This window comes from Babylonia areolata, chromosome 2 (genome assembly GCF_041734735.1).
Source record: "Babylonia areolata isolate BAREFJ2019XMU chromosome 2, ASM4173473v1, whole genome shotgun sequence".
Lineage (NCBI taxonomy): Eukaryota > Metazoa > Mollusca > Gastropoda > Neogastropoda > Buccinidae > Babylonia > Babylonia areolata.
The window spans coordinates 38,857,859-38,885,358 of NC_134877.1; the positions used below are offsets into that span (position 1 = coordinate 38,857,859).

Below are 27,500 nucleotides of genomic sequence, written 5' to 3' on the forward strand. Positions count from 1 at the left end.
TTACATGTGTGTATCTTTTCAGTATAGTTATCTAATATATATTCCTCACGCATATATATAGGAAATTGGCAATATGCATGTCTTTCCTTTTGTTTCGCTTACACAGTATTTGCCATGAAGATGTCGTTGTAGCAGTCAGGATGTTCGTTTCCTGAGTCTAGTCTGCCAGAATGTATTTATAAACTCCCTCCAACACAACAGGATTCACGTTGGGTTTCGTGTTGTTGCTGTGATGGTAGTGGTGTACACTTTTCCACACAGTGTAAGCTGACCTGTATCTTCTTTGCTGTTTAAGCTCCCCTTTCTCTTTCCTTTTCTTAGAGAGAGAGAGAGTGTGTGTGTGTGTGTGAGCAATATGATTTGATCAGTGATGGAAATCACATTGATCATCGAAGGCACATGATATGAGTGTCTCGACCTGTATGCCCAAGAGAGAGCATCACTCCACAGAGCGACAATATTCGTGAAGATGATAGAGATGCTTCGATGAGGAGGATGGTGATTACGCACTGATGTTTATGATGACCCAGCGAGTTTGATGATGATGGCGATGAAAATGATGCACTGATAACAAAGATAATGATGACACACTCGTGGTTATTATGATCCACTGATTTTGATTATGATAGTGATATACTGACGAGGAGGAGGATAATGATGATGCACTGATGATAATGATGACCCACTGAGTTAGTTGATCATATGTTGCACTGGTGACGAGGAGCATAATTATGACGCACTGATGATTATGATGACCCAGTGAGCTTGATGATGATAATGATGCACTGATGACGAGGAGGATAGTGATGATGCACTCATGATTATAATGACCCACTGAGTTTGATGATGATGATTATGCACTAATGAGGATAATGATGACGCACTGATGATATGATCCACTAAGTTTGATGATGATGATATACAAATGAAGAAGATACAGATGACACACTTGCGATTATGATGACCCAGCAAGTTTGATGCATACACACTGGTAATGATTATGACAACGACTGACGATGACAACATTGATGGTGGTGATGGTAACTAAACAATGATGGTGGTACCAAATGTACTGGTGATAATTATGACAACGACTGATGATGTTGATGGTGGCGATGGTAACTAAACGATGATGGTAGTAGCAAATGCACCGGTGATGATTATGACAAGGACTGACGATGACGATGTTGCGGGTGGTAATGGTAACTAATGATGAGGGTGGTTGCTGTGTGTTGCAGTCTCCCCGTTGCGGGCTGGAGCCGGGGAGCCCCGCTCGGCCCCTCCCATGGCGTCCGTCCGGCCCATGTCCTTCGACCACACCCACGCCATCATCTACAAGTCGGACCTCATGAGGGTAAGTGTATATATATATATATATATAGAGAGAGAGAGAGAGAGAGAGAGAGAGATAGATAGATAGATATCGTTGTAGAGCATGTGCTTATTATGATTATGTATGTGTATGTATGTATGCATGTGTATATCTGTATATGTATCTCTATATATAAAACTGTGTGTGTGTGTGTGTCTGTGTATGTTTGCAGGTATACATCGATATACATATGTTGTGGGCGTGTGTGTGTGTTTCATGTGTATACAATCTTTAAACTCCCCCCCCCCCCTTTCCCACCCATTCAGTTTGTTTATGTATGTGTGCATGAGTGTATGTGTACACTCTCTCTCTCTCTCTCTCTCTCTCTCTCTCGTGATTCCCCCCCTCTCTCCCTCTCTCTCGCGATGTATATATATATATATTTTGTTTTTCTTACTTATAACCACAACATCCCTCACTTCATACCCCTTGCTTCACTAAACCTTGAGTGGTAGTAGTCTGGGTGCTGGGCTTTCGGATAAGACAACATAAAAAAAATCCATGGTAACAACGGTGTCGCCCCTGGCAAAAAATAGTTGAGAATGCCACCTTGATAGTGAAACAAACATTTTACACTTGCAAACAGGGGAGAAGAGGTGGCGCTGCAACATGGCGACACACTGTTCCTGGGGAGAGAAGCCCAAATCACACACACAGAAATCTGTTCTTACAAAACAATGCATATTATACAACCCAACACACCCACACGAAACACGCACAAAACACACACACACACACACACACACACACACACACTATGTATGCAAAAAAATTGTGTGTGCGTGTTCTTTGACTTCCCCCTTTGGACAGAGTTGATGGAATTTGTTGCTTTCTTTTTCTTGTCTGTCTGCGTCTGTATGTCTTTCTGTTACTGTCCCTTGGTCTTTGTCTGACTCACTGTAGCCTTCTCTTCTCCTCGGCTCTCCCTTCTCTTCCGCCGCCTTCCTCCTCCTCCTTCCTCTACCTCTCCTCTCGTAAGATTCGTGCACGTGTGTCTGGTCGGTCACGTTGTTCATTTCCGGTGACTGTCGAAAAGAATTATGTCGGGTCCGTTCGTTTATCTCATTCCTTCCGTCCTTCTGATTTACTACCTCACCTGTTTATAGGCAATTCTTAGCTCCCTAGCTACTTTTTTTTTTTTAACTCTTTTTTCTTCTTTTTATCTGACAGAGAATCAGCATAGAGAAATAGCGAATCAAGTTTCTTGCTAGATTGGAGTTAATCTCGGTCGTTGACGTAGGACCTGATACAAGACAACAACGTGTGCATATACTTCCACTTAGGTGGAAAAAATGAATAAATGAATAAACCGCTTGAGCTACTTTCACTAAGTCAGTTACTAAGTAACGCAGCTGCTTAAGGCCAGAAGAGGCAACGGCATAAAAAGCAAAATGACGTCACAGCAATTTGAAAGGTCGGAGACTGGCCACATCTTTTTGGAAAAAAAACAACGAATGTTCCACTTCAGATTGAAACCGAAGCTTGTCTGGTAAAAGGAAAGCAGGAAATACAACAAACAAACAAACGAAAAAAATGCGTCCACTTCAACGGCTTTCATCTTAAAATGTGAAAAGCAAACAAGCAAAAAAAAACAGAATTTCTCTCTCTCTCTCTCTCTCTTTTTTTTTTTTTTTTTAGCATAAGTGAACTTTTTGCCGTGCTGGGCTGGCAAGATGGTTTCAAGTCAACTTTAATATCTCTTACAGAGGAATCCTGATGATGAGCTTATGTTTATAAAGATGCCTCGACCAAGCCGGGCTCTGACGTCGAGCGCTCGGCAAACGGTCATGATGGGGAGAAAACCAGCAGGAGAGCGAATCGGGTTCCAGAAACTCGGGTGACACTTTGTCAGTCCACATGCACGCACTTCCCCCCTCCCCCTCCTCCGCCTCTCTCTCTCTCTCTCTCTCTCTCAGCCAGTTTCCCTCTCTCACCCTTCCATTCCTCCACTCAGCCAAGCCAGTTCTACCCTGTAGATCTGGAGATTAAGGAGCAGTTGACGTTGTTATGCTTCGTGATGTAGGACTCGCATGCTCTCACACAAACTTCAGCATCAGAGCCCCCCGACTTGTATCATGAAATCAGAAATGGGAAGGGATTTAGCGTTCGGCCTATATAGTTTGAAGCTATTTCTGTTCCTTCAGGTTTCTTCAGTATCGTAGAAGCGGAGGGTGGGGGAGGGGGGTCTGTTGATAGTGCAGAACTGCCACAGGCTGTTAAAAAAAAAAAAAAAAAAAAAAAAAAAAAAGGAAAAAGGAAAAAAAGAAGGAAAAAAAAAGAAATTAAAAAAGAAAGAAGGAAAAGAAAGAAAGAAAAAACAAAAGAAAATCTGAAGTTCGGCGAACTCTGACGGTTACTATGTCCAGTATCGTTGTGAAAAGAATGAGATCGGTTAACGCAGGAATCATTCCCGACCTTGGGGTCGTGTTGTGCACAATGAGATGAGCCAGCCATTCTGGAAAAAAGTTTGGTATTTTGGTATGAGCCGTTGCAGTAAAGTGCGGAAGTTCCAATTGTATATCGTTACACTTTGAATTTTTCAAATTGTACGCTGGCAGCTGCATTCAGTCCCCAAGGAGCGGACCCCAGCTGTGCCATCTGTGGCCATAGGTCATCAAGATCAGGGTCAGTCCGGAAGGGCTGAGCAGCGTGTCTCCAAGTCAGATCTTCCCTCGAATTAAAAAGAAAAAGGTCCCAGTTGTCGTGCAAACTTGTCCTTGAACTATTGATGACCTTACAGTGAGACGCAGTCAGTGTTGAAACGACCAGGGTATGAATATTCAAACGGCGTCTGTGTTTGCCCCAGCTGCTTCAGAATCGATTCAGTGACTTCGTGAGAGAGAAATACTGAGTTGTGTGCGAATGGACAGACAGACCAACGTACGTGGGTATGGCCCACGGCTGTTCCCGTTCTAACCTATTCCTCACCGACTCTTGAAGTGGTTTTTTTTGTTTGTTGTTGTTGTTGTTTTAATGGGTTTTTTTTAAAAGAATATTGTTTTGTATATATATATATATATATACGTTTGTCCAGACCAAAGTGAAAACGTCAGCTAAACGGGGAGGGAAAAAACAACAACAACAACAAGAGAACACATCCGCCTCCCAAAACGGAAGAGGCGGTTGTGAACATAAGCGCTTAGCAAACTTAAGAGGCTTCAGCTATTGCTACTTCCCATACCAGCGTCAAAAACCTACAACCTTGAGTAATTGTGACTCAACTGCTCCTTCGCACCAACCATCCCAACCCCCATCACACGTACTCGCATACGCTTACAACATGGGAAGAGGGGTTGTGGGAAGGGGGGCCACCCACTTTGCTAAATCTGAGATTCGAACTTACCTTCAAAAATCCTGATCGAGATTCATCATAACCCCACAGCCACTTAACAGTTTGTGCGCCGTTTATTCTTCTTCTCGTTCTTCTTCTTCTTATTATTATTATTTGGCTTATTTTATGGCTGACGTGACGGATCATCCAGCGAGCTCATCAGCCGCATTTCCTCTCTCCATCGTTGCCACCAAATCCACATTCATGGGCGATGCTGATAATGAATATGCAAAAGTGTAGGCCCGATATTGAGTAGATTTAGAAACGAAGAAATAGGGGCATATTAATTCCTTCCTTTATACTTTCTTCTTCGCGTTCTTTGTCACACCATCTGGTGACGATGGAAAACCGTATTCTGAATACCTTGAGCGGTAGGTGCCGCTGTTTTACGATATGTTCTTGGTTTATAAGAATTTGTGAACCCTGATATTGATAGGGGATACTGAGCGAGATTTTCTTTAATCAGCTCATAAACATGACACTAATGCTGAAACCATTCCCTCATCCTACCTTCCCCGAATCCGACATCAGACAGAAGCAAGCAGGCTCCGATGATAGAAAACAGAACAAAACAAACAAGGAAAACAAAACCGAATTAACAAACACACAAACGTGCCTATACCTTTCCATATTCGATGCAACAATCTCATTGTGCTTTCGATTCCTGAGTGATAATTAAATCCAGAACAATCCAAGAAAACGAAGTGTGTTTACTTCGATGCGTTTGTGGGTGGGACGGGGAGGGGGGAGGGATATACAATTGTAAGCTTAAAAACAAATGCAGAAGAAGAAGAAACCCAGGGCCAATCAGTAGGTCTTCGGAGACATCAACAGATGTATGATGTCGTGACTCAAGTTGGAAGCTGCCATTCCTTGACCACAGGCAACGGGGTCCAGCCATATCAGCATCGAAAAATAGCAGACGCCGCGTCAATGTGTGTGTGTGTGTGTGTGTTCCTTACAGAGTGGGCGTAAAAAGATGGAATCGTAGATTAATTTCTTCTCCTTCTCGTTTGTCTGAGATACTACTGAGATCAGCACTATCTTATTTCTGCTTGATTTCCCACTTCCTCCCATCCTCTTCCCATCCTACCCCTCCCCCTGTTTCTTAAAATAATTCGCTGTGTGTGTGTGTGTGTGTGTGTGTGTGTGTGTGTGTCCCTGTCTCGTTATCATGATTAACTTTGCGCATAAACACACAAGACTTACACACACACACACACACACACACACACAGGTCTTGAGGGAGTTAACGCCCGTGTTACAAGTATAATAGTACGAAATGTCAACATTCCCCATGCATTAAGCACAAAGTACCGTTGAGTAAGACTGAACTGGGAGAAATAGCCGCTTGAAAAAAAAAAAAAAAAAAAAAAAAGCCAAGTCGAGATCTTTATGGAAGTGCCGTACACGTGGAACCATCTGTAGATCATCCGCTGTCGTGGTTTTTACCATGCTGGCTATTGGTATCGATTTTTCTGTAAGTACGACGCCCCCCTCCCCCCTCCCCCTAACCCTCCTCTTCCCTCACCCGACTTCTCCGCCCTTCCATTCTCTACCACCTCTCCCCCCCCCACCCCCCGCCCCCACCCCTCCAACTCCCTCCTGGCATCCCCATCATCTTTTGGCTCGGACAGTCTTCAGTCGTTAACCACTCTATCCCTTTGTCCCCGGTGTTCAGAGCCGCAATCGCAATCCCGAACCACACACACATACACACAACACACACACACACACACAAAACACACACACACACACACACACACACACACACACACACACACACTGCTCTCATACGGGTCTCTTTTCTCTCGTGTTCTCTATCTGGGCTTGGACCCAAGCCGTCCCCCTCTTCCATAAACTGGCAGTTTGGGCCTCGTGTTATATATACACCACTTTTTCTCCCAGCCAACGCCCGATCGTTTAGTTAACAATGTAAGCTGTTTGTTTGTGTGTGTGTGTTGGTCTGTGTGTCTGTGTCTGTTTGTGTGTCTGTGTCTGTGTGTGCAAAAGCAACTGTGGCAAAGAAAGAGACTTGTGTCGTAAGGATGGCTGGAGAGAGAGAGAGAGAGAGAGAGGCGTTATTCGTTTAGTAATTTTGTTTATGTCGTGAACCATTAGCGGGTCAACATATCCATCGATTTCACAAGAGCATACGTTTCCAGCCTTTGTGTTTTTTGTGGGTGGGTGTTTTTTCCCCCACATTCTCCACCACCCCACAAACACAACCAGCCAGCTGAAAGAACAGGCAGCCATCAATGTCTGCGAAATATATACACTTCTTCCGTTGACTGCTATTTATAGGTACAGAAGGAAGGGTCATTAGGAGATTGGGAAGGGTGTGGGGGGGGGGGGGGGGTGTATTGGGGAATGAGAAAAGAAGAAGAAAAACAAAAACGAATAAACCATCCTTTTGATCTTCAGCTTCAGTGGCCAATGATGAGCTCACAAAAGAAGCGTTGCGCACGCAGGCCGTCAGGTGAACTCCAAGTGAATGTCCTGTGATGTAATCTTGTCGTTTACGAATGCTCTTTTGCAGTCAGATTCCGATTAGCGGAAGTCCTGGTTTTATCCATCCGTGATAAAAAATGTTACCAGGATAGCCCGTAGATGGTGGGATGGTAGCTAGGGTCCCGATATATCCACCCGAGATAACGTATCCAGAATGGCGGGCCCCTTCCTCCCGATTCTGAGACAATTGATACTGATACTTTTGCCAGAAATACAGCTGGGACATGGATATAGCTAGCCATCCTGGGTATGTCATGTGCCCTCGGCTCCACGAAGGAAAAAAAAAGTATGCGCTTTTATGGGATCGATCTTTGTCACCTGTGTGGTCCAGTACATTTCTGGCTTTGCTTCGATTAGAAAGTTTTTCACGGCACGTTCTTCGGAGGGGTGGGATTGGGTGTGCGTGTGATCTTTTGCAAAATGCCGATCGGCACGTGCTCCGTGATGCGTTCAGCACGTGTAATATATATAAGAAGTCAACATCGTTTTTAATTGATTGTTCAGCACGTGTGTTATATAAGAAGTCAACATCGTTTTTAATTGATTGTTGTTTTTTTTTTGTTTTTTATGCCAGGTGAACCATCAGCAGAGTAGCAGAGTCCATTGATTATACAAGAGCACGTGTTGTTGTTGTTTTTGTTGGGGTGGGGGGGGTGGGGGGGGTAGGTAGTTCAAAAAAAGAGAGAAAGAAAAAGGAGGAGCCTGTCCAAAAATAGCGCCAAGAGTGGGTGTTTCTGGGCCGAGTCGAGGGAACGGTGCTTGGGAGTTATTTACATAAATTTCAATTCATTATTGTGCTGGCTTTTATCGTGGGATCGTCACCTGTCGGGGTCAGATACCCGTCTGGCCCCGCATCTTACCGCTCAGATTCCCTGAGATATCCACGGGCACTTGTCATTTCGGTGTGTGTGTGTGTGTGTGTGTGTGTGAGCGTGCCCGGGTGTGTGTGATTTTTTGTTTGTTTTTTGCTCTTTTTGCAAAGGGCCGATCAGTACGTGTTTTACTTTCTGTGTAAGAAGTGCACACTTTTTTTTTTCTAAGTTAAATTTAGCTTGGTAATTTGTTGCCCATTTTCTGTTGTTCTTTCAAGACTCTGTAATGGCTTCAAATAGAAGAATTCTATAATTATGCGCAGGGGTATTAAAATGATATTCAGTTAATAGCCACTCCATAACAAGAATTCAGAAAGAACAAATTGGAGACTCACACATGCTCTCTCAACACCCTAAAACGGATTTGAAATAAAATGCTGTTTGAATTAAGACAGGGGGTGAAACAGTATCGAAAATGAGAATTATGATTTTAATACTATCGGGATGGAGAATATAATTATAATATGACTTATAACATCAGCATGTGCTTTCCGGACAGGAAGGCGAGAGTTCAGTGAATGCATGGGACCGGGTTTAGCTGTCGATATCATGCGCGAACGGGGGACTGTACTGTGGTTTAGGCCGTGTGTGTACACGGAACAGGGCATCGGTGGGTGGAGAGTGGAGTGGGTCTCAAGAGGGAGCTATGAGTCATCCACACAGGACGCTATCGAACAGTGCATTCGGATATATATATAGCTCACGGGGCCAAAAACCACTTGCTGTTCGCTTTGTTGACAGCAAGGAGGCCACTCTGCGCACCGCACACATACAAAGCAAATGAAACACATAAGCAATGTAGAAAAGCCAAATGCAGTTCAGTTTAAGGATAGGTACGGTAAGACGTGGGCGTCGGGATAAATTGTACAAGAAGAGGAATCGAAATGGCAGATGAAAATGAGTGACTTCGAGCCCCTCCCCTTCCCCCCCCCCCCCCCACCCCCCCACCCCCCTACCTCCCAAATCCTTCCTTCATAGACGATCCCATGCATCCCGCTCACAATGTTTCTATCTCTTTCTTCTTCCCTCTCAGATTCTGGTAATTTGATTTCTTTCTTTTCCTTCTCCATTTCGAACGGCATCCCCCCCCCCCAACCCCCCCCCCCCCCCCCCCCCCCCAAAATGATTTCCTGTTAGCCTCCAAGGACATGGGCGGCAAATTATGAACCTAGTTTCTGCACCCAGCCTGCAGGTCATTGTGATCCGTCGTACGGGGTGCCAGTTTCAAGCTTTCACACACACACACACACTCACACAAACATTGTGCCAGTCAATGTCTATTTCAGGCGCCAGTTCACACCTCGAGAAACGGGGAAAAGCAAAATATATTTCTGTGTGCGCGCTAGTCAGTCATGAATACCTCATATTTCTGACCTGTGTATGTGCCCTGCTTGCTGCTAAATGCTGGCGAGACAATTATTAACCCACAGTTTTTTGACGTAACAGCGCGTATACAAATTATCAGTATACCGTAGTCAGTCAATAGGCTTTGAAGCCTCAGTGTTCAGAACGGGGGCTGTGCGCGTTTCTCATGCTTTGCAAAACCGGACAGTGTTTACACTTTGAAAACTCATCATTGAGTCGTGTCTTGGTAACAGTGAAGAACGCGTCGCATTCACGTGCATGTAAGCAGAACGCTGACATAATCATAATTGAAACACAACGTGAGGAATGAACAACAAATCAACAACAAAAATGCAAGAATACAAGAAAGAAAATATCAGTAACCGAATAAGTCGCAAGAGTGAACAACAATAACAACATTGGAAAGGCGGAGGGACATTCAAGTACGAAACCGGAGGAGTAAGCAAATTTTTCACCTCCACCCACACCCCTTCCGCCAGAGTATCTGGATTCAACACCCGTTGACAAAACTGTCGGCGTATATTTTCTATCTGCTTATCCTTTCTTCTTCTTCTTCTTCTTTTTTTTATTTTATTTTTTTTTTATTTTTATTTTTTTTTAAATCAAGTTTCCGTTATGTTTGTGTGTACGGGGTACCTATAATGCACTGCCACTGAAGTGTCCGACAGAGTCGTGAAAGTTACGACCCTTAAAAGAATAAATGCTTGCTCGGAAATCTCTGTAGGTTTTAACGTTTGCCATTGGTTTGTATGTGTTCACAGATGTTGGAACAATTTTTTTTTTTTTTTTTTTTTTAAGGAGTCGGTCTTTGCTAAGGCCACCCTTTGAAGTTGTGTCCAGACGGTTTTAAATTTTTTTGTTTGTTTTTCAGTACATGGCTGCAAGGGAACTGATGTATAAACCACAAGCATTAGCTTATAGATCTGCGCAGACGTTCCTATTTGATGTTGAACTGCGTGCGGCCGGCATTGTGCTGTCTTTCTCGCACTCCCATGACGCCGTCATGGGTGGTGATAATTATTATCTTTGCGACACGACTTCCATTGCTTGCATTAGGTTCATATCTACACGATTGTAGATCTGCTGGTCGGTACTCTCTCTCCACCCCCACTTAATTATTATCTTTGCGACACGACTGCCATTGATTGCAGTAGGTTCAGATCTACACGATTGTAGATCTGCGGGTCGGTACTCTCTCTCCACCCCCACATAATTATTATCTTTTCGACACAACTTCCATTGATTGCACCCACCCTCCTCTCTCTCTCTCTCTCTCTCTCTCTCTCTCCATCCCCCCTCTCTCTTTCCATCACCCCATCTATCTCTCCATCCCCCCCTCTCTCTCTTCATCCCTCTCTTTCTTGAGTCGGTACTTTTATGTCTTACGTCTGTATCCGTCTGTGGTGTCTGTACCTGTTTTGTCGGTGTCTCTGTGTTGCTTACATTGTTTGCTATTATAATTTTATATTGTCCTAAGTAGTAAATTTTAAAAGGGATAATGTTTTCGTGTGAACAGCATGCCAGCATGTTTTTAATTGAAGTGTTTAGATTTACAGATCGACTTTTTATAGAGCGCTCCTCTCACTCACTCCTCTCTCTCTCTCTCTCTCTCTCTCTCTCTGTCTGTCTGTCTCTGTCTGCCTGTCTGTCTCTCTCTGTCTGTCTGTCTCTGTCTCTGTCACTCCTTTCCTGTTAACCCTCTCTCCCCTCTAGTCTTTTCTGGATTTCATAATTGAGCACTTTTGCCATGTCGTGTTATGTATAATTTTTGTACATGTGTATATTTATGTGTTCAGGTTTAGTTGTCAAAAATCTTCTGGCGAAACATTGACAGAATAGTCAAAAGTCATAGACTTGTCTTTGGTTTATGTGCATGAATGTGTTAGTATTTCACTATTTGTGCCTCCATTTTTTTCCAGGAGGTTTGAGATTTACTTTCTTGTTTTCAGCCCAGATATGGCCCTGTGTCAGTGTATGGTCGGCTATGCTTTAAGCAATGAAGATGAATTTATAAATCCCCATTCCTTTCTGTCCCCATTCTCTTCTTTCCCTTGTGATGATGTCGTCGTTTTGTTTTTAACTTTATAGACATAACATGTTTGCGTCAGTGATTCATTGCCTTGTTTGTTTTGTACTTGCAGCAGTGTTGTTGGTTTTGTTTTGTATAATCATGATCATGTCCATCATTCTGCTTTCATCCAGCACAGATACAGAAACGGAAGCTGGGTAACTATGCAATTTCATCACACCGTTCTGATGGTTCACTTGTTCGTTCCACTTGACACTTTCTTGTTATCGGTATTGACGAAAAGCACTCCGTGAGAATCACTCTTAGTCTTACAGCAGTATCTTCTTCTTCAGTTAACACGCTTGGCTGGATGACATGTTTCGGTCGACTGACCATCCAGTAAGGGATTGGGGTTTTTTTTTCAAGGTTTCAAGGCCGAGTAACTCTTTGCGAGAATTTCTTACGTTTTGGGGGGTAATTGAAGTGTCTGTTTACACTGTTTACATCATTTATTACAAAATATTGTAAGTAACTCGAAGTGCCACGTGATAAGACTGATAGCTGTCAAATTTGTTTCAGTTTTCCATTACAAATGCTCCTGTTTATAATGATTTATTCTGTTATTTCTGAAGGGAAAATTAGTACGTGCTTTGAGTGACAAGCCACATGAGTGCTTTTTTTTCTGATTTGCCTAATCTTTTTGATGAAAACCGAATAAAAAAAAGAAGTTTCGGTTTGAGATCAACTTGAATTAACCCATTTCACTTCCTTTTACATATATGTGTTTTTCCATTTGGGTTTTACCTGACTTGGGGTAGGGGTGGGTGGGTATACCTACTACTCCCCGTTTTACCTATTGCATGTTCCTTACCACTGGTGGTTGTCTCGTTCATTCCAGTTAACACCTTTCAGCACTCTGTTTCTGCACTGCTCTTTGGACTCTAGTTTGATAATCATGTGGGCAGTGTTTTCTTTTAGCGAAAACAGTGGTTCCTCTTAGATAAGATGTTGTTATTTTTTCCTTGCATTTGTCTGCCATTCTTTCTGTTCATGTGAAGACAAAATAAGACTCAGTATATTATTTTGTGCCGATGTGCTTTCACTTCACAACCGTTTGAACTGAATAAGTCTGTTATATGTCTACAACTTCACTGGGATTTATTTAAATGTCACAAGTATCGTCGGTGTTCTCGGTTCGATATAATGTTAAATTGTTCAACTACTTGAAGGTTCACTTGGCAGATTTCTGCATGTCAGCATTTTGTTTTGTTTTTATAATAATAACAATGATTTATTAAAGCATGGTAAGGCTTTTTCTTCACTTAAGCTTAATAATATATGACGTTGACTTAATAATGAAGAATCACCTTGTTCTTTCTTAGAAAATGCATGTTTCATGTATATTGGCTACATAGGGTAGGTATGGGTAATTGCGAACGATCCAGTTGAAGCGACCAGCTCAACGTTGTGTACTGTAAAGATAATATGTCGTTTGTAGTTCTTTTGTTTTTGAAGGCTTTCTGCGACTGGTTGCACCAGGAAAAGTTCGTCTCCTCATTCATTTCAACGTTTTGTCGACGTTTGAAATAACAAGGGTGCCTGAGCGTAAATGCGAACGGGCAAGTCTAGTTGCGAACGATGGCTTTGGGTATATGTAGACAATTAAAACAGAAGCAAGTCTTTAACTCATTAGACATAACATATTATTGGAACATCCCACGAGACTTGTATTGTTGGTTTTGATTACACATGCACACGAACTCACAAAAAGACATTTAAACACACACACCACACATCGCACATAAACACACTCTTTTGAGAGTGCTCAATAACTGTGCAGCATCGTTCACAAATAGACTCACGTCAAAATATCCTATGGTCTAATTGCAAACGACAATATTTTGCAGATTCCTGTTAAAACTGACGTTCTGATCTGTAACCAGTATGCTTTCTTAAATTCTTCCAGCACTGGTAATGCGCATTCAACATATCCGATCAAATAAATCTGTTTTAAACTGTGTCAAAGTTCAAGTCATACAACTGGCTTCCCTTGATTTTAGGATTTTGGGAGTACGTTTGTAATCTTGGTCGGCAGTGGTGCCCGAAGAGAAGAAATAGCGCGGAAATAGCTGATGTTTGACTGGTTCTTTGAAATGAATATTCATAAAGATATTATGAAAAGGTCGAAGTAGACGTTAAATTGCAACCGTCAAGAACGCTTCGAAGTGGGGCGGTATGCGAATCGTTCGCAGTTACCCGCTGTTCGCATTTACCCATACCTACCCTACCTAGTGTCATGTACGTAGTGGATGGCACATAAGAGAAACAATCATATTGTTGACTCTTTCTAACAAGATGTATCAACCTGAGTAGTATGCATTGTGATTGAAATGTGTACCTTTCAGATTTTCATACATTTGTTTTTTCTCTCTCTTTCCCTCTCTTTCTCTCTCACTCTTATGTACGTATCACGGCATTTAAAACCAACCAACCAACCAAACTTCTAACTCGCTCGCTCAGTGTACTGCTGTCATTGACCGCTGTATTGTTATTCAGCGACTGAGCACAGATGAATGAATGAATGAATGAACAAACGAACAAATGAATGAATAAGTGCGGTGGCGGTGAGAGGGGAAGGGTGCAGTGTGAATGTAGACTTGCGTGTATGAATACCTGTGTGTGTGTGTGTGTGTGTGTTTGCGCGCGCGTGCAGTGTGAAAATGGAATTGACGAGGTGGGGTGGTGGGTGGGGATGGTGGAGGAGAAAACAGACAAAAAACAAGCGCGCGTCCGAACACCTGTGTTGGGAAGCTGGCATTTTAGGCAGTAAGCCAGATAGTGTGCAACAGATATTCGGAAATGTCAGTTAATATATTCGTTATTTGCAAACAGCTGACTCCTCAAGTCTTTGATAGCTTGTTGTACATAAGCAAGGCAGATAACAGAAAAATAACACGTTCAAAAGGCAACACTTTCAAGTGAAAGAAATAAAGCGCTTTATTTTTTTGCAGCCAGTGTCAATAGGAGGACAGCATACATACATAAGGTCATCTTAATAGAGACACCACCAGTGCTTCTCTCCTTCCACTGGGGTTCAGTTGAACTGGCGTGCCTGTGTGCATGATTGTTGGCTCGCTTCACCATCCCCCCCCCCCTCCCCCGCCCCGCCCTCTCCTCTTCTTCTCCAAGTGTCTGTGTTAGGCCCTTGCGTGCGCTTGCGTACTGAGAGAGGAAGTTGAGGGAACAGTCTTAAGTTGGAAGAATAAATGAGAATGTGTTGGTGTACTGTTGTTGCCTTGAGAAGAAACGGGGGAAGACAGATGTAGGGATTAATTTGTTATGGTCATAAACACAGGGACACCACCACCACCACCCCCGCTCCCCCCACCACCACCACCCCTTCCCATCCCCCAAAATTTCATTTAAATGTTTATTTCGGTTTCTACTTATTTGTTATTAGATATTATGTAAATGAAACGCAGTGTCTTTGCATGTTTGAACTAATTGAAACATGCATATATTAGTGTTAACATTTAAAAAAAAAAAATCGCGTAGTGAATGATCTTTCATATTTCTGGTCTTGAACGAGCGAAATGCCAAGCCACTATTAGAAACGTGCGTACGCGCGCGCGTCTGTGTGTGTGTGTGTGTGTGTGTTTGTGTGAAACATTTTTGGTTGCTTGGGGTGTTAACTGACATAATGTTTGTCAAAGCATCGCTCATCATTCGTCATCACAGTTGTGAATCATAGCATATCTCGGTGATTATCTCAACATACACTTGAGGAGGAAACGATGTCATAAGCTGAGATGGTGCATAACAAAATACGTCATGTTGATTTTTTTTTTTTTTTTCCATGGTAATTTATCGATGTGCTTGACGTCATGAGAACTTATCTTTTTGCATACTTGTTGCTTTTTATTACTTTTATTTTTATTCATATGATTTTATTATTTTCATTCGAATGAAAACATAATATGCCTTGCCCTTTTTTTTTTTTTTTTTTTTCTCTTGAACTGCTGCATGTCTGTTTCTTGTTGTAATAATTTAGAATAGTATTAGCAGCAACCTCACGTACGGTCAAAGTCTGTAGGTGTTTAGTTGCCTGTCCACCTTCATCTGCGTCCCTTGCTGACCAGTGGACGTGGTAAAATTGGGCTGTTGACCACAGGTCAGTCATCTGTTTCGTCTGTCTCTCTGTGTTGCAGCTGAGTATGGAGTCGGACACTGAAAAGATGGAGATGGAAGATTTGGGTAAGTGTTTGGGTTCGGGGTGAGGGTCCGTATCTTTCTGTATGTGTGCACGTGCGTGCGTGCGTGCGTACTTGTATGTTTCCCTCTCTCACATTTCGTAGTGCTGGTAGTAGTGGTGGTGGCAGTGTTTGTGTTGTGTATGTGTGTGTGTGCGTGAGCGAGCGTGCGTGCGTGCGTGCGTTCATTGTATTTTGGATGTGTATGATTATGCTTGTTCGCTCGTTCTTTAGATGAGTTTTGTTTTGAACGTCAGCCGGTCTCAGGCACATACTGAGGGTGAGAAAGAGTGAAACAGCAGCAAAACCCACACACAAAGAAAGAAAGCCTCACAATTTGACAAAACTTAATGGCCTTTACCGATATGCCTAGAGAATAAAACAAAACAAAAGCAAAAACAAAAAACAGAAAAAAAAACACACAGCCTCCCGCAGCACCCCCTTAAACCCCGAAGAAAATTCAAATGCCCATACGAAAATTAAAACAAACAAACAAGCAACAAAGAAATAAACAAAAAAACAACACTTAATCCGCCGCCCGCCCCCCTCCACCTCCTCCCATACACACGCACCCCTCACACACACACAAATCGCCAAAAGCACAAGTAGCTTTTGTCGAAATTTATGGAATCATCTTGAACCATTTCTCATCTTTCTAGCAAGGTAAGGTCATCCTGAAACTTCAGGGCTTCAGCGCTTGAGCAATGCCAGCTACCTTCCCAAGACCACTTCCGCTCAGCCCCCCGTGACCCGCCCCCGCCCTCTGTTTTTTTCAATCTCCTCCTCTTCGATAAATCGCGCAACCCTTTCCTGTGTTCGCATATTTTTTACACAGTGTATCTCTACCCTGCCCCCTCCCACCCCACTCTGTCCTCTGTTACATAATGAGAGTCAGCACACACACACACACACACACACACACTGCTTTCCCCCCCAGTCAGTCTACTTTGTACAGCTGTCTGGAGAAGTTTCTTTATCACCCACACATCGTCTCTATATCATCAGTCTCTTTTACCTCCACCATAACTCAAGTGTGTGTGTGTGTGTATGTATTTGTGTGTGTGTGTGTGTGTGTAAATAGGCAGAGTTTTATCCCATTCAAGGTCACCACTTACACCGCTGTCTTGTACTTATTTATTTCTCGTTCGATATTCGTTTATATGAATATAATTACATCTTTTAATTGTCTCTACACTTCTCGTGATCGTGACTCGGATTGGCAGCAGTTGGGTTTACCTCCGCCTCTGTTTTTGTTGTTGTTGTAGTAGTTTTTTTTCAGTGTCCTGGCAGGTTTATTGGGGTCTCTGAACGTGGTGGGAATGATGATGGTGGTCTCTTGTTCAGCGCGTGCGGGGCCCGCGTCAGCTTTGAACTGGTTTAATGTGTTCATTATATTCCGGGTGAGATCTGTCGTGTTGACAGCCAGAGGAAATCACATGGCGTTCAGTCCAACAGGATGACACGCGCAGCAAAGTTAAAAAAAAAAAATTATTATCTTTTTTTTTTTTAATTTAATGACGTAAACAACAACATATTTCGTTGAATATTGCAAACCTGTACTGCTCTCCACCAGCAGCGGGAAAACACAAAAATCTAAAAATAAAGAATGAATGCAGGAATACAAATATTATAGTTTTGGGGAGAAACAGTCCTCCACAGAATATTGTAAACCTTCGTTGGGATTCTCTGATTCCGGATACATAATATAATTATAGATCTATAGGAATAGCCGAACATTTTCTTCACGCATCGCTCAGAATCGAAAGCTTCAACAACCTAGGTGCACACCGGTTGTCTCTCATTATCTTCATCAGCATTACTTATACCGGAAAGTTGAACAGCTGCCGAGTGATTAAAGCGTTGGATTTCCACTGGTTCGAATCCCGGTCGCGGCGCCTGTGGGTCAGGGGTGGATTTTTTTTTTTTTTTTTTTTTTAATATCTCCTTATCACCTTCACCACCTATCACATTACCCAGTGGAGGGTCATCGGAGCACCGCAGATGATTCCCAGACCAGTTCTCTCTCTCCCAGATCAACAAATGTGCAAACAGACCAAGAAGCCTTTGTATGTGCGCAGAAGATAAATACGCACGCTGAAGTCGACAAAATCCATGTCAGCGTTCAGTTGTTTAATGGAAACAAGAACATGTCCCGTCTTGCAAACTCCTAAGAAGAACGTAGCACGGCTGCGTTGAAGGCGGGGTAAAAACGGTCATGCACGTAAAAAGCCCACCTTTTACAACCGAGGCGAGTGAACGGGCGAGTTACAACCCAACGATGCAGAAGGAGAAGAATCGAGCAGGAACAATTGTCGCTCTGATGTGACAATTAAGGAAGAAATCGGGAGATTGGAAAACAGAGCTGACGGGTCAGAACAGTGCTGACATGATGAGTCGACATAATAAATACAAAAGCGCAGTTAACGAGGGTGGTCGATGTACTTCTACAATTAACGTTCATTCAGTTTTATAATTGCCAGATTCGCTAAGTTGCCCCCCAGTTCTCAGGTTCTTTTCTGTCTCTGTTTCGGTCCTGCTTATCCTCTCTCTCTGTCTCTGTCTCTCTCTCCCTCCCTCCCTCCCTCCCTGTTGCCACCGCCACCCCAATCCCCCCCCCCCCCCGCCCCCAATGCATCCCCTGTGTGTGCACGCACGCGTGTCTGTCTTCTTGCCTGTCTTGCCATCAAAGTTAGATCTGGAAAGGAGCCATAAAATGGCTCAATCATATGTCATCAATCCCCCATCCTCTTCCATCACCTTCCCTTCTTATCCGTCCTCTCTCTCTCTCTTTCTCTCTCTCTTTCTGTCAGTCTTTTGTCTGTCTCTGTCTCTTTCTCTCTCTCGCCCTCTCCCTCCCTCCCACTATTGTCTGTCTGTCTGTCTCTCTCTCTCTCCTAATATTGAATATTGTCTGTCTCCCCCTCCCCCCAACACCCCCCCCCCCCCCGCGCCCCCAATATAGATTTAGATAAATAGATATACCCACAGACAGACGGACAGGTAGACATATAGATCGATCGATATAAAAGATATGTCATCTTTTTTGTTCCCCTGAAGACATGTTGCTGGCCAAATCGATGTTTGTATAGTTAAGGAAATGTCTTGACTTGGCGCGCGACGATTCTAGATTCCTGTCCTGTTCCTCTGCTTGCTGCTGCTGCTGTGGAACGTGGCCAGTGGGAATCTTGTTACAATGCTGTCTCCTACCACCACCCACCACCCCCTCCCACACGCAGTCTGAAGATGTTATTTTTGGCGTGAAAGTTCTCGGATGATCGATTACACTTCACCACCCCCCTCCCTCCCCTTCCCCCTCCCCCACATCGTCAGTTCTAGAGGCAGAACGACCCTCACTCCCCCTCCCTTTTTTCTCCCCTCCCCCTCCCCCCTCGTCCCTCTCCCCGTTCCGTCCGTCTGACTGGTCCCGTTGATATCGCACGCCCACGTCTTTGGATTGGGGGTTGGTGGGGATATCGTACCGGGTGAAGGGTGATGGTTGGTGGGAAGCTGGGTAGGGTTTGGGCGAACTGAGGGAGTGACTGGTTTCGGCTGTGTTTCCAGCCTGTCCGCTTGTTTGCCTGCTTGTCTGTCTGTCTGTCTGCCCTTCAGTCGGCCGTAGTGGTGAGTTTAAAGGCATATTGGCATTTCGCCCTTAAGGTCAAGTTGTTCGTTGCTGTGGTCTTTTCCGTGATAGGTGGTGTGGTCGAGGCGTTGGTCCTGGTCAGTTGGCCTGCCTGTCTGTCTCTTTTGTCTGTCAGTCTGGCTGCCTAGCTGCTCGTCTGTTTGCTTGCCTCCTTCTCTATCTGTAGGTCTGTCAAAGATAGCAGTATGTTCGCGGTCGTAGCAAATGGGATGGGAGCATACAAAGTTGGTGTTCTGAACGCGGTGCAACCATCGACTTTTTTGTGGGAGGGGGAAGGGAGGGGAGGGGGAGTTGAAAATGAAGTGGACCCATTTGGTTACTTGAAGACTTAACAACCTCTTTGGAATGGTTGAAAGGGATTGATCGCTCTTCTGAAAGTCTTAAAGCTGCTTCGGGAGGGTTGGTCTTTTGAGTTGAGGGAGATGAAAAGCTGCCAGATTCAAGCAATGAAAGTTTGTTTTATTCCTGTTCCCGTGTCCTCCACATTTCTGGTGGAGATGTTTCCTCCAGTCGATCTTTTGAAAAGAGAGGGGACGCCCGCCTCAAAAACTTCACCCCCGCCCCCACCCCTCTTCCCCAGAAAAAAAATCAATTATTCCTTTACTTTGGAGTCTCATTCCTTCGTATTTCGCAAACACGACAAATTAAGCGACGGGACTTTAAAGTTAGACACAGCTGACATTTTCGCCATTAATGAGAAAGTCCTGAGGGCAGTTCGAGATTTACCCTCACCCCTCTTCAGCGCGGATGTAACCAACGCGTGGGCTATTTATAGGAGCGACGACGGGACCAGCGCTGCAAAGTGGGACGTTAAAAAAGAAAAGAAAGAAAAAAGTGTTCTGTAACAAAGAAAGTCTGGATCGATGGGTCTCCCCCTTCGGGAGGGGTAGGGGGAGTGGGAGGGTGTTGTCCTGGGGAGTAATGGATTCATCAGCCGAAGGAAGAAGAGGAAAGGCTTGTGGAGTGGTCTAACAAGATGACCTGTCCTTCCTAGCTGTTTATGGTTATGATGGAAGAGATAATAGTAGGGCGGGTCGTTTTCTCTTGTTCAGAACGGGGTGGGGTGGTTGTTTTTTGTTGTTGTTGTGGAGGATGAAGGGGTGGGGGTAAGTTTTGTTGACGCCCCGCTATGGAGATATGGTTTACGGGGTCAGTCATTCCGGGATAGTGGGGAGGGAGGGAACGTTTGGGGGGTATCCCTTTCCTCCACTGTGGGGTTGGGGTGTGGGGAGGAGTATCCCTTTCCTAGACTGGTATTAACACACGACCAACTCTCTCTTACGCATGGACGTGCGCGCGTACACAGACAGGAGTAGAGAGAGTGACCACAAATTATGTTTGCATTAATGCACGCACTGTGTGTGTGTATATGTGCGTGCGCGCGCGCGCGCGTGTGCGTGTGTGTGTGTGTGTGTGTGTGTAAAGGTGTGAAGAGAGTGTTATGACCAAGTAGGCTAAATGAAGACAAACGAACATACAATAATTAATAGTCTGAACGTGTTTGTCCACCAAGCTATGCCTGAGCAGTACTATAGAACTGAAGATAATTCCACTTACGTGCGCATATGTCCTCAAAGATGATTTGGAATTGATAGTTAAGTACAAGCTGCTGGAAACGCCTGTGCATTAAACATTTTTTGTTCTATATGATTAACTTATCCTTACCTCTTTTTGTTATTTTCGAGACAAATTGCGAAATGTCCTTTGTAGAATCTTCATCTGTCTTCTGTGAATGATGTTTCAATGATTCCAGACACGTTATTTAATGTGTTAAGGATGTCTTACTATTGAACTGTCGAGGGAGGGAGAAAAGAGGAGGGAAGAACAACAACAAAAACCGGTGGACCCGACAACATTGTGGAGTGTACAGAAAAACCATTTGCAGAGGCCCAGGCTTTGGCAAACAGTTAACAGACCTGGATGAATCTGGTGAACAGTTCTGTGCGGCGCCCCAATGATTTCACAGAGATGAGGGAGACGAAGAAGGTGGAGGATGTCTTCATACACAAAAAAATATGCATCATGGTTAGTTTCAGTTTCAGTTTCAGTAGCTCAAGGAGGCGTCACTGCGTTCGGACAAAACCATATACGCTACACCACATCTGCCAAGCAGATGCCTGACCAGCAGCGTAACCCAACGCGCTTAGTCAGGCCTTGAAAGATAACATCATGGTTAGTCATAAAGGAAAGTCCTCTTGAGAAATGGATTTATTCTTTTATCAGAAGTGCAAGTTAATTATTACTGCTGCTCTATCCGTTGGTCTAACGTTTCTGCGATGCATTTACTTCTGTTATCATAACTTCTGCTGCTGCTGTCACTTTTGTTCCCGAAACTGTGCTGCTGCAGAGGACAGCAGTATCGCCGCTTCTTTTTCTTCCGCAATGCTACAGCCAGTAACCACTTGTATTCTTTTTGTTCATTTATGTTCACAAGTTGTATGGTTCAGTTCATTCATAATATTTAGATTACAACTTAAATGGATGAATAGGTTTGACATTTCGGATTTGCTGTTTTCTTCATTTGCATCGCTTAAACCTGACTAATGGTGCCGACATTGTTTTGCCTGAAGCTGACCACTGGATAGTGAAGGGTTTGACATGCACTTTGGTTGACCCCGTTGAAAAGGTGGTGATGTGATTACATTGACCTGGAGGTCGGTGACCCAGCAACACGCTCACCCCTCTGCCCCCACACCACCCATCTCACTGGACAGTGAAACGTAGGGGTGTGTGTGTGTGTGTGAAATAGGCACCACCGCACTCTGAGGACTGCTATGTCCCTGTGACTCACAGTCACTTCCACTGTCTTATGTGTGTGTGGTGGTGGTGGACGCGAATTTATACAAGCTGGGCTTTCAGTTTTCCGTTTGTTTTTTTTGTTATTTTCTGACCACGAGCATGCTTCGTTGTTGTGTGGTTAAGGGAAGAAAAAGAATATGAACTTATGAAGCTGTCTTATTGTAAACGCATGACGTGAAGTAAGGAGGATCGGAGTTGCAACAGTCAACGAATGCTGAAGACAGTGTAATCAAACAGGAAGCTTGAATTATGTTGCCATGATGTGTATGCGAGAAGAAAAAAATCGCGTGAATATTGCTGCCATGATATGTGTATGTGTGAAAATAAATTGCCTTGACATTGGTGCCATAATATGCGCATGTGGAGAAAAAAAATCGTGTGGATATTGCTGCCATAATATATGTATGTGGGGGTAAAATCGCGTAAATATTGCTGCCATAATATGTGTATGTGTGGGGGGAAAAATCACGTTAATATTGCTGCCATGATATGTGTATGTGTGGAAAAAAAAACGTGTGGATATTGCTGCCATAATATATGTATGTGGGGGGGGGGGGGGAATCGCGTTAATATTGCTGCCATAATATGTGTAACTAGTCTGGGTTGGGGGGGGGGGGTCGCGTTAATATTGCTGCCATGATATGTGTATGTGTGAAAAAAAAATCGTGTGGATATTGCTGCCATAATATATGTATGTGGGGGAAAAAATCGCGTTAATATTGCTGCCATAATATGTGTATGTAGGAAAAGATTAATGCTTCCACAATACATGTGTATTTAGGTGTGTGGGGGGAGGGGTGGTAGTTTCTGAGTTTTGGAGTAAGAATGTGTTAACGCAAGAGATTCAAATGAAAATGCTGTTTAAGATGGGGTGATACTTTTTTTCTTTTAAAGGATAATCCAAGACACTAATCGACAATCACGCTCGTGGATATGATCAGTAAATAAAGATACTGGTAAGCGTTGCGATCATTATCATTAGCAGCTGCTTCAACCAGTATTGTTATTGATTGAAAGTGAGCTCAAATACTACTAGGTAGTTGTTTGTGAGCGTGGTTCAGTTTGGACTAGTTCTAAATGAAGGTACTAACTGAATGCCTCTTTTTCTTTTCGGCCAGCTGTATACAGTGTATAAAACAACTGCAGCAACTCCCACAACGCTCTTGAAGTCAGTCAAGTCAGAGAGTGGTTTGATTTTTTTTTTTTTTAATTCCGGGGGTAAAAACATGATTTTATATATGTACACATAAACAGCAGAAGCCAGCAGGTTTTACTATTTTTTTTATTATTATTATTGTTATTATTATATTAAAATTCCGACAGCAGCAGAAAGAAACTGTACTGTAATGTAAATGAGGACTAAACTGTTTGTCCACTGACCAAGTTTGCAGAGATAAGCACAAGTGCTATTGGTCAGTCACTGACTTAGTGGTCACTGCCCCTTTCGAAGAGGGGGGGTGTTGGTACGTAGGAGGTGGGGGCGGAGTTGGGTGGTGGTGGTGGTGGTGGAAAGTCACTGTCACCTTCAGCAGTATCTGTCACACCCAACAAGGAGCACAACGGGTTGTTAGGTTTTTCATCGTCATGCAAGCCTTACATGGATAATTATATTATCTTCTCCATCGTTCGTCGCACCCGTTTTGTGACCTTTTTTATGACATGTCTCGGGTGTTTTTGCTGTACTTTTTTTGTTGTTGTTGTTTTCCTTTTTCCAATCTTAAAATAGAGTAAATCACGAGAGAGAAAAACAAGCACACTAACAAACAAAAAAACCCAGACTGAATGGTTAGAGGATCTGGGTCATGGATGCGCGCGCGCGCGCACACACACACACACACTCACTCACTCACTCACTCCTCACTCACTCACTCACTCCAAATGGTGCGATAGAATGGGTGAACCACATACCGGCGCACAAGTGGTAAGATAGATCTATACTAATATATTGTTAGTGAACTGACGTTAGATAGTTATCAAGGAGACTTGGGTATCTAAATAAATAAAGAGGGTCACTGCCACCAAACAAAGTGACAGTAGATGATGACCAAGTGGTACCTGTGGGTGGCCACCACTAGAAACGGACCATGCATTGGCATCGGCCCCCTCAAGGTCAAGCAGACAAAAGAGTTGAACACTACTGTGTAAATTATACCTGCCCGTAGTCCTTGTCCTCCACTACACCACACACACACACACGCACACACATTCTCTCTCTCTGTCTCTGTCTCACACACACACACACACACACACACACACACACGATTTGTCTCTGTCTCTCTCTCTCTCTGTCTCTGGCTGTGGTCCGGACGGGCCCTTCCCTTGGACCGAAGGGCTACTACTTACGTTCACATGTAGCCGTGACAGTGTCACGGACAGCACAGCACGGCAAATAAGTTACACTGTCCCCTTTACTTGGCCCTTTACTTGTCGGTCAGCTTGTGGATAGTCAGTTACCTTCCGTTGCTGGTCCAACGTGCGAGTTCTGTGTGTGTGTGTGTGTGTGTTCGAGGGAGTTTCGTTTATGTTGTTACCATTGTGTTTGTTGCTTGGAGTAGGAGTAGGTGTGATTCACATAGTATTGTATCTTGGACTTTTTTAGGATTTAAAAAAAAATTTTTAAAAAAAAAAAATTTTTACCCGAAACCGTATCATCTATAAAAAGATTTTTAGAATTTTTTTTTTTTACCCGAAACCGTGTCCTCTATGAAAACATATTAAGAAAAAAAAAAGTTGGTAAATTCATGTCTTGGATGAGAGAGATGATGAGCAGAGGAGATCAGTTGATAAGGTATTGACTGGTTGTGTGGAGTACCATTTTCTGTTAGAGGCGTCCATTTGGAGTGTCCAGAGAAATAAAAATGCAGGCTTATATAGCGCAGTGCACCAGTGAACTAAAGTTTCCTACATGCTACGGTGTGTGGGGGCTGTGACAAATCGTCGAAGATCCAAGATGCCTTTTCTGTTGGCTTGGTTTTAGAACAGTGGCAAAGTAAATAAATAAATAAATAAATAAAGGACAGTTTGACTTCGTTTCAAGGTGATGACTGAACTGTCGTGGCACGGAGTTCCTGGAAGGTGTGTCCGATTGTAAAAAATCTCCAAAATCTCCTTCCTCCACCACACTCATCATCACCGCTGCCTCGATGTTAAAAGAATTGCCAGTATTAACTGTGTCCGTGACATGATCGGGAAGTAAGTAGTCACCACCAGCAGCGCAATCTTTGCAACATCAACTCTAAAGAAAGGAAAGAAGAAGAAAAAAGTCTTCGTGCATTTTCTGAATTGTTCATGCTTTAAAGAATATTTTTTAAAAAATAAAATAAAGTTAGGGGACTTAAGCAGTGGACAAAAAGAATTTGTCTATTCGGCACTTTTATTTTTGTTGTTGTTTATTTTGTTTCTTGTTGTTTTTCTGTATCGAGGTAGAATCCTCCTTTTTCAGTTTGGTGGCAGTCGAGTGACCCTAACGACATTTATACTAATATAGGACCTTATCATATAATTATGTATTCTAATATTGCCGCGAAATGCTGGTGGTCTTATGGGGAGGCAAGGGTTTGGGTACTACTTTCACAAGGGTGTATCTCTTTTCTTTTTTCTTTTGTTCTTTCTTTCTTTCTTTTTTTAACAATATATACGTATATCAATTATAAGACGTGACCTTTGGTCGTAGAGGGAAGAGCAGTCACAAGGGAGAAAGGGGGGGATAACAAGTCCTGGAAACGGTCATAAACTTAATAGATTTGCTGCTGCTTCTTTCCTTTTTCCCTTCCCCCCCCCCCCCCCCTAAATTTGAAACATGTTACTGCTGATGGAGGGATACTGCACAATACACGCATGTATCAGCAGCTATATGTTCAGCTTACACTAGTTGCCTGTTTACGTCTGATGATTAAGGCAGTAAGAATGCTTCCCACCTACCGGCCGTCCCCAGTGCAACCAACACCTGCTGTTGCGGTCGATACTTTGAAGCGGGGGATGGCAAATGCCTACTGTCATCTCTCTTGTGCAGTTAATTAGTATAATTGTATACTGTCAGTTGTATCCAGGTTTGTCCGTTGATGATTAACGCGCGTGACGGATTGGCCAATGAAATTCTTGGACTCAGACTGTGAACAGATGTTCAAAGCCTGCTAGTGGCTGAACCCCCTTCATGTATACACACTTGCATAGGATTTTTTTTTTTTTTTTTTAATGATAGAAATGAAATAAGACAAAAAAACAAAACAAAAGAAAACGTACGTTAAAGCTTCCGTAATCCACGTCAGCGTTCGGTGGCTTATGGAATCAAGAACACACCCAGCATGCACACCCCCGAAAACTGAGTATGGCTGCATACATGGCGGGGGCACAAAGAGTTGCAGCCCACGAACGAAGTCGGAGTAAGCAAGCAGAACGTGCCTTGTGTGGACAAAACCTGACTATTAGGCTTTTACATATTACATTTTATCATCTACGGCTAGGCAGTGTGACCTGTTGTGCAGCGCGAAAGTTGCCAATTTTTGTGTGTTTTTTTCCCGATGAGTTGAGCACAGATGTTGTTGATTTAATAATTTAAAAGAATTATCGCTGTTATAGAATTTACTCAAACCGAAGCTGACCTTTCCAGGAAAAAAATGTGTGTGTGTGTGCGTGTGTGTGAGAGAGAGAAGCAAAGTTTCCAGATAACAGAGGAATATTTTTCACTTGTTGAAACCCTTTCTCAGAGAGGAAAGGAAAGGTGTTGGCTGTTTAAAAAAAAAAAAAAAAATTAGAGAGCCCCAATCCTGCATACTGTTTGACCTTCCTTCTGGCGAAGTGGTATGGCAGTGAGCGTGTGTTGGCTGATTGGTCCGACAGTTTTTGTGTGTAACGAGCTGTCGCTTTTCACTGATGTCATGCAGAAGGTGTGTGTGTGTGAGGCGGAGGGGTGTGATGTGTGGTTAGAGAGGGAGGGTAGGTGAGGTGGAGCGGGGGATGGGGGGGGGGGGTGGGGGTTGTAGCAGATCAGAGATGTGGTCATGAAGAGTGAAAAGTGGTGGTAGGTGAGGAGGGGGCAGCTCATGTCAGATCTCTACTACTTTTAATAGGTTTGTTTTTGTGGCACACACACACACTCTTACTTCCCCTGCTAATGTTTTTGTGTGTGTGTGTGTAGTGTAAAATGAGTGCGGAATGTGTTTTCCAGTCCAATTATGCTTTGAGGGGGGGTGGGGTGGGGGGACACGAAAGAAAAGAACATTTGTATGACCTTGTATAACATAACTCCAGGATGACCCTTTTTGGCTCAGTTGTTGATGGTCTGACAACATAACGAATACCGACAACATGGAATGAAGACTGCCAAAGAGAGAAACGCGTGTGCAAAAC

The 27,500-nt window shown here is 43.5% G+C and overlaps 1 protein-coding gene across 10 annotated transcripts in view; it reads left to right on the top strand.

Moving 5' to 3' along the window:
* LOC143301061 (5'-AMP-activated protein kinase subunit gamma-like) overlaps window positions 1-27,500 on the top strand; it is a 575,294-nt gene that overhangs the window by 510,499 nt on the left and 37,295 nt on the right. For 9 of the 10 annotated variants that reach the window (XM_076615127.1, XM_076615139.1, XM_076615099.1 and 6 more), the window contains 3 exons: window positions 1,239-1,354; window positions 11,654-11,677; window positions 15,668-15,713. In XM_076615127.1, the coding sequence (XP_076471242.1) occupies window positions 1,239-1,354; window positions 11,654-11,677; window positions 15,668-15,713 (186 nt within the window). The remainder of the gene's footprint in view (window positions 1-1,238; window positions 1,355-11,653; window positions 11,678-15,667; window positions 15,714-27,500) is intronic. The other variant, XM_076615077.1, reaches the window with a different exon arrangement.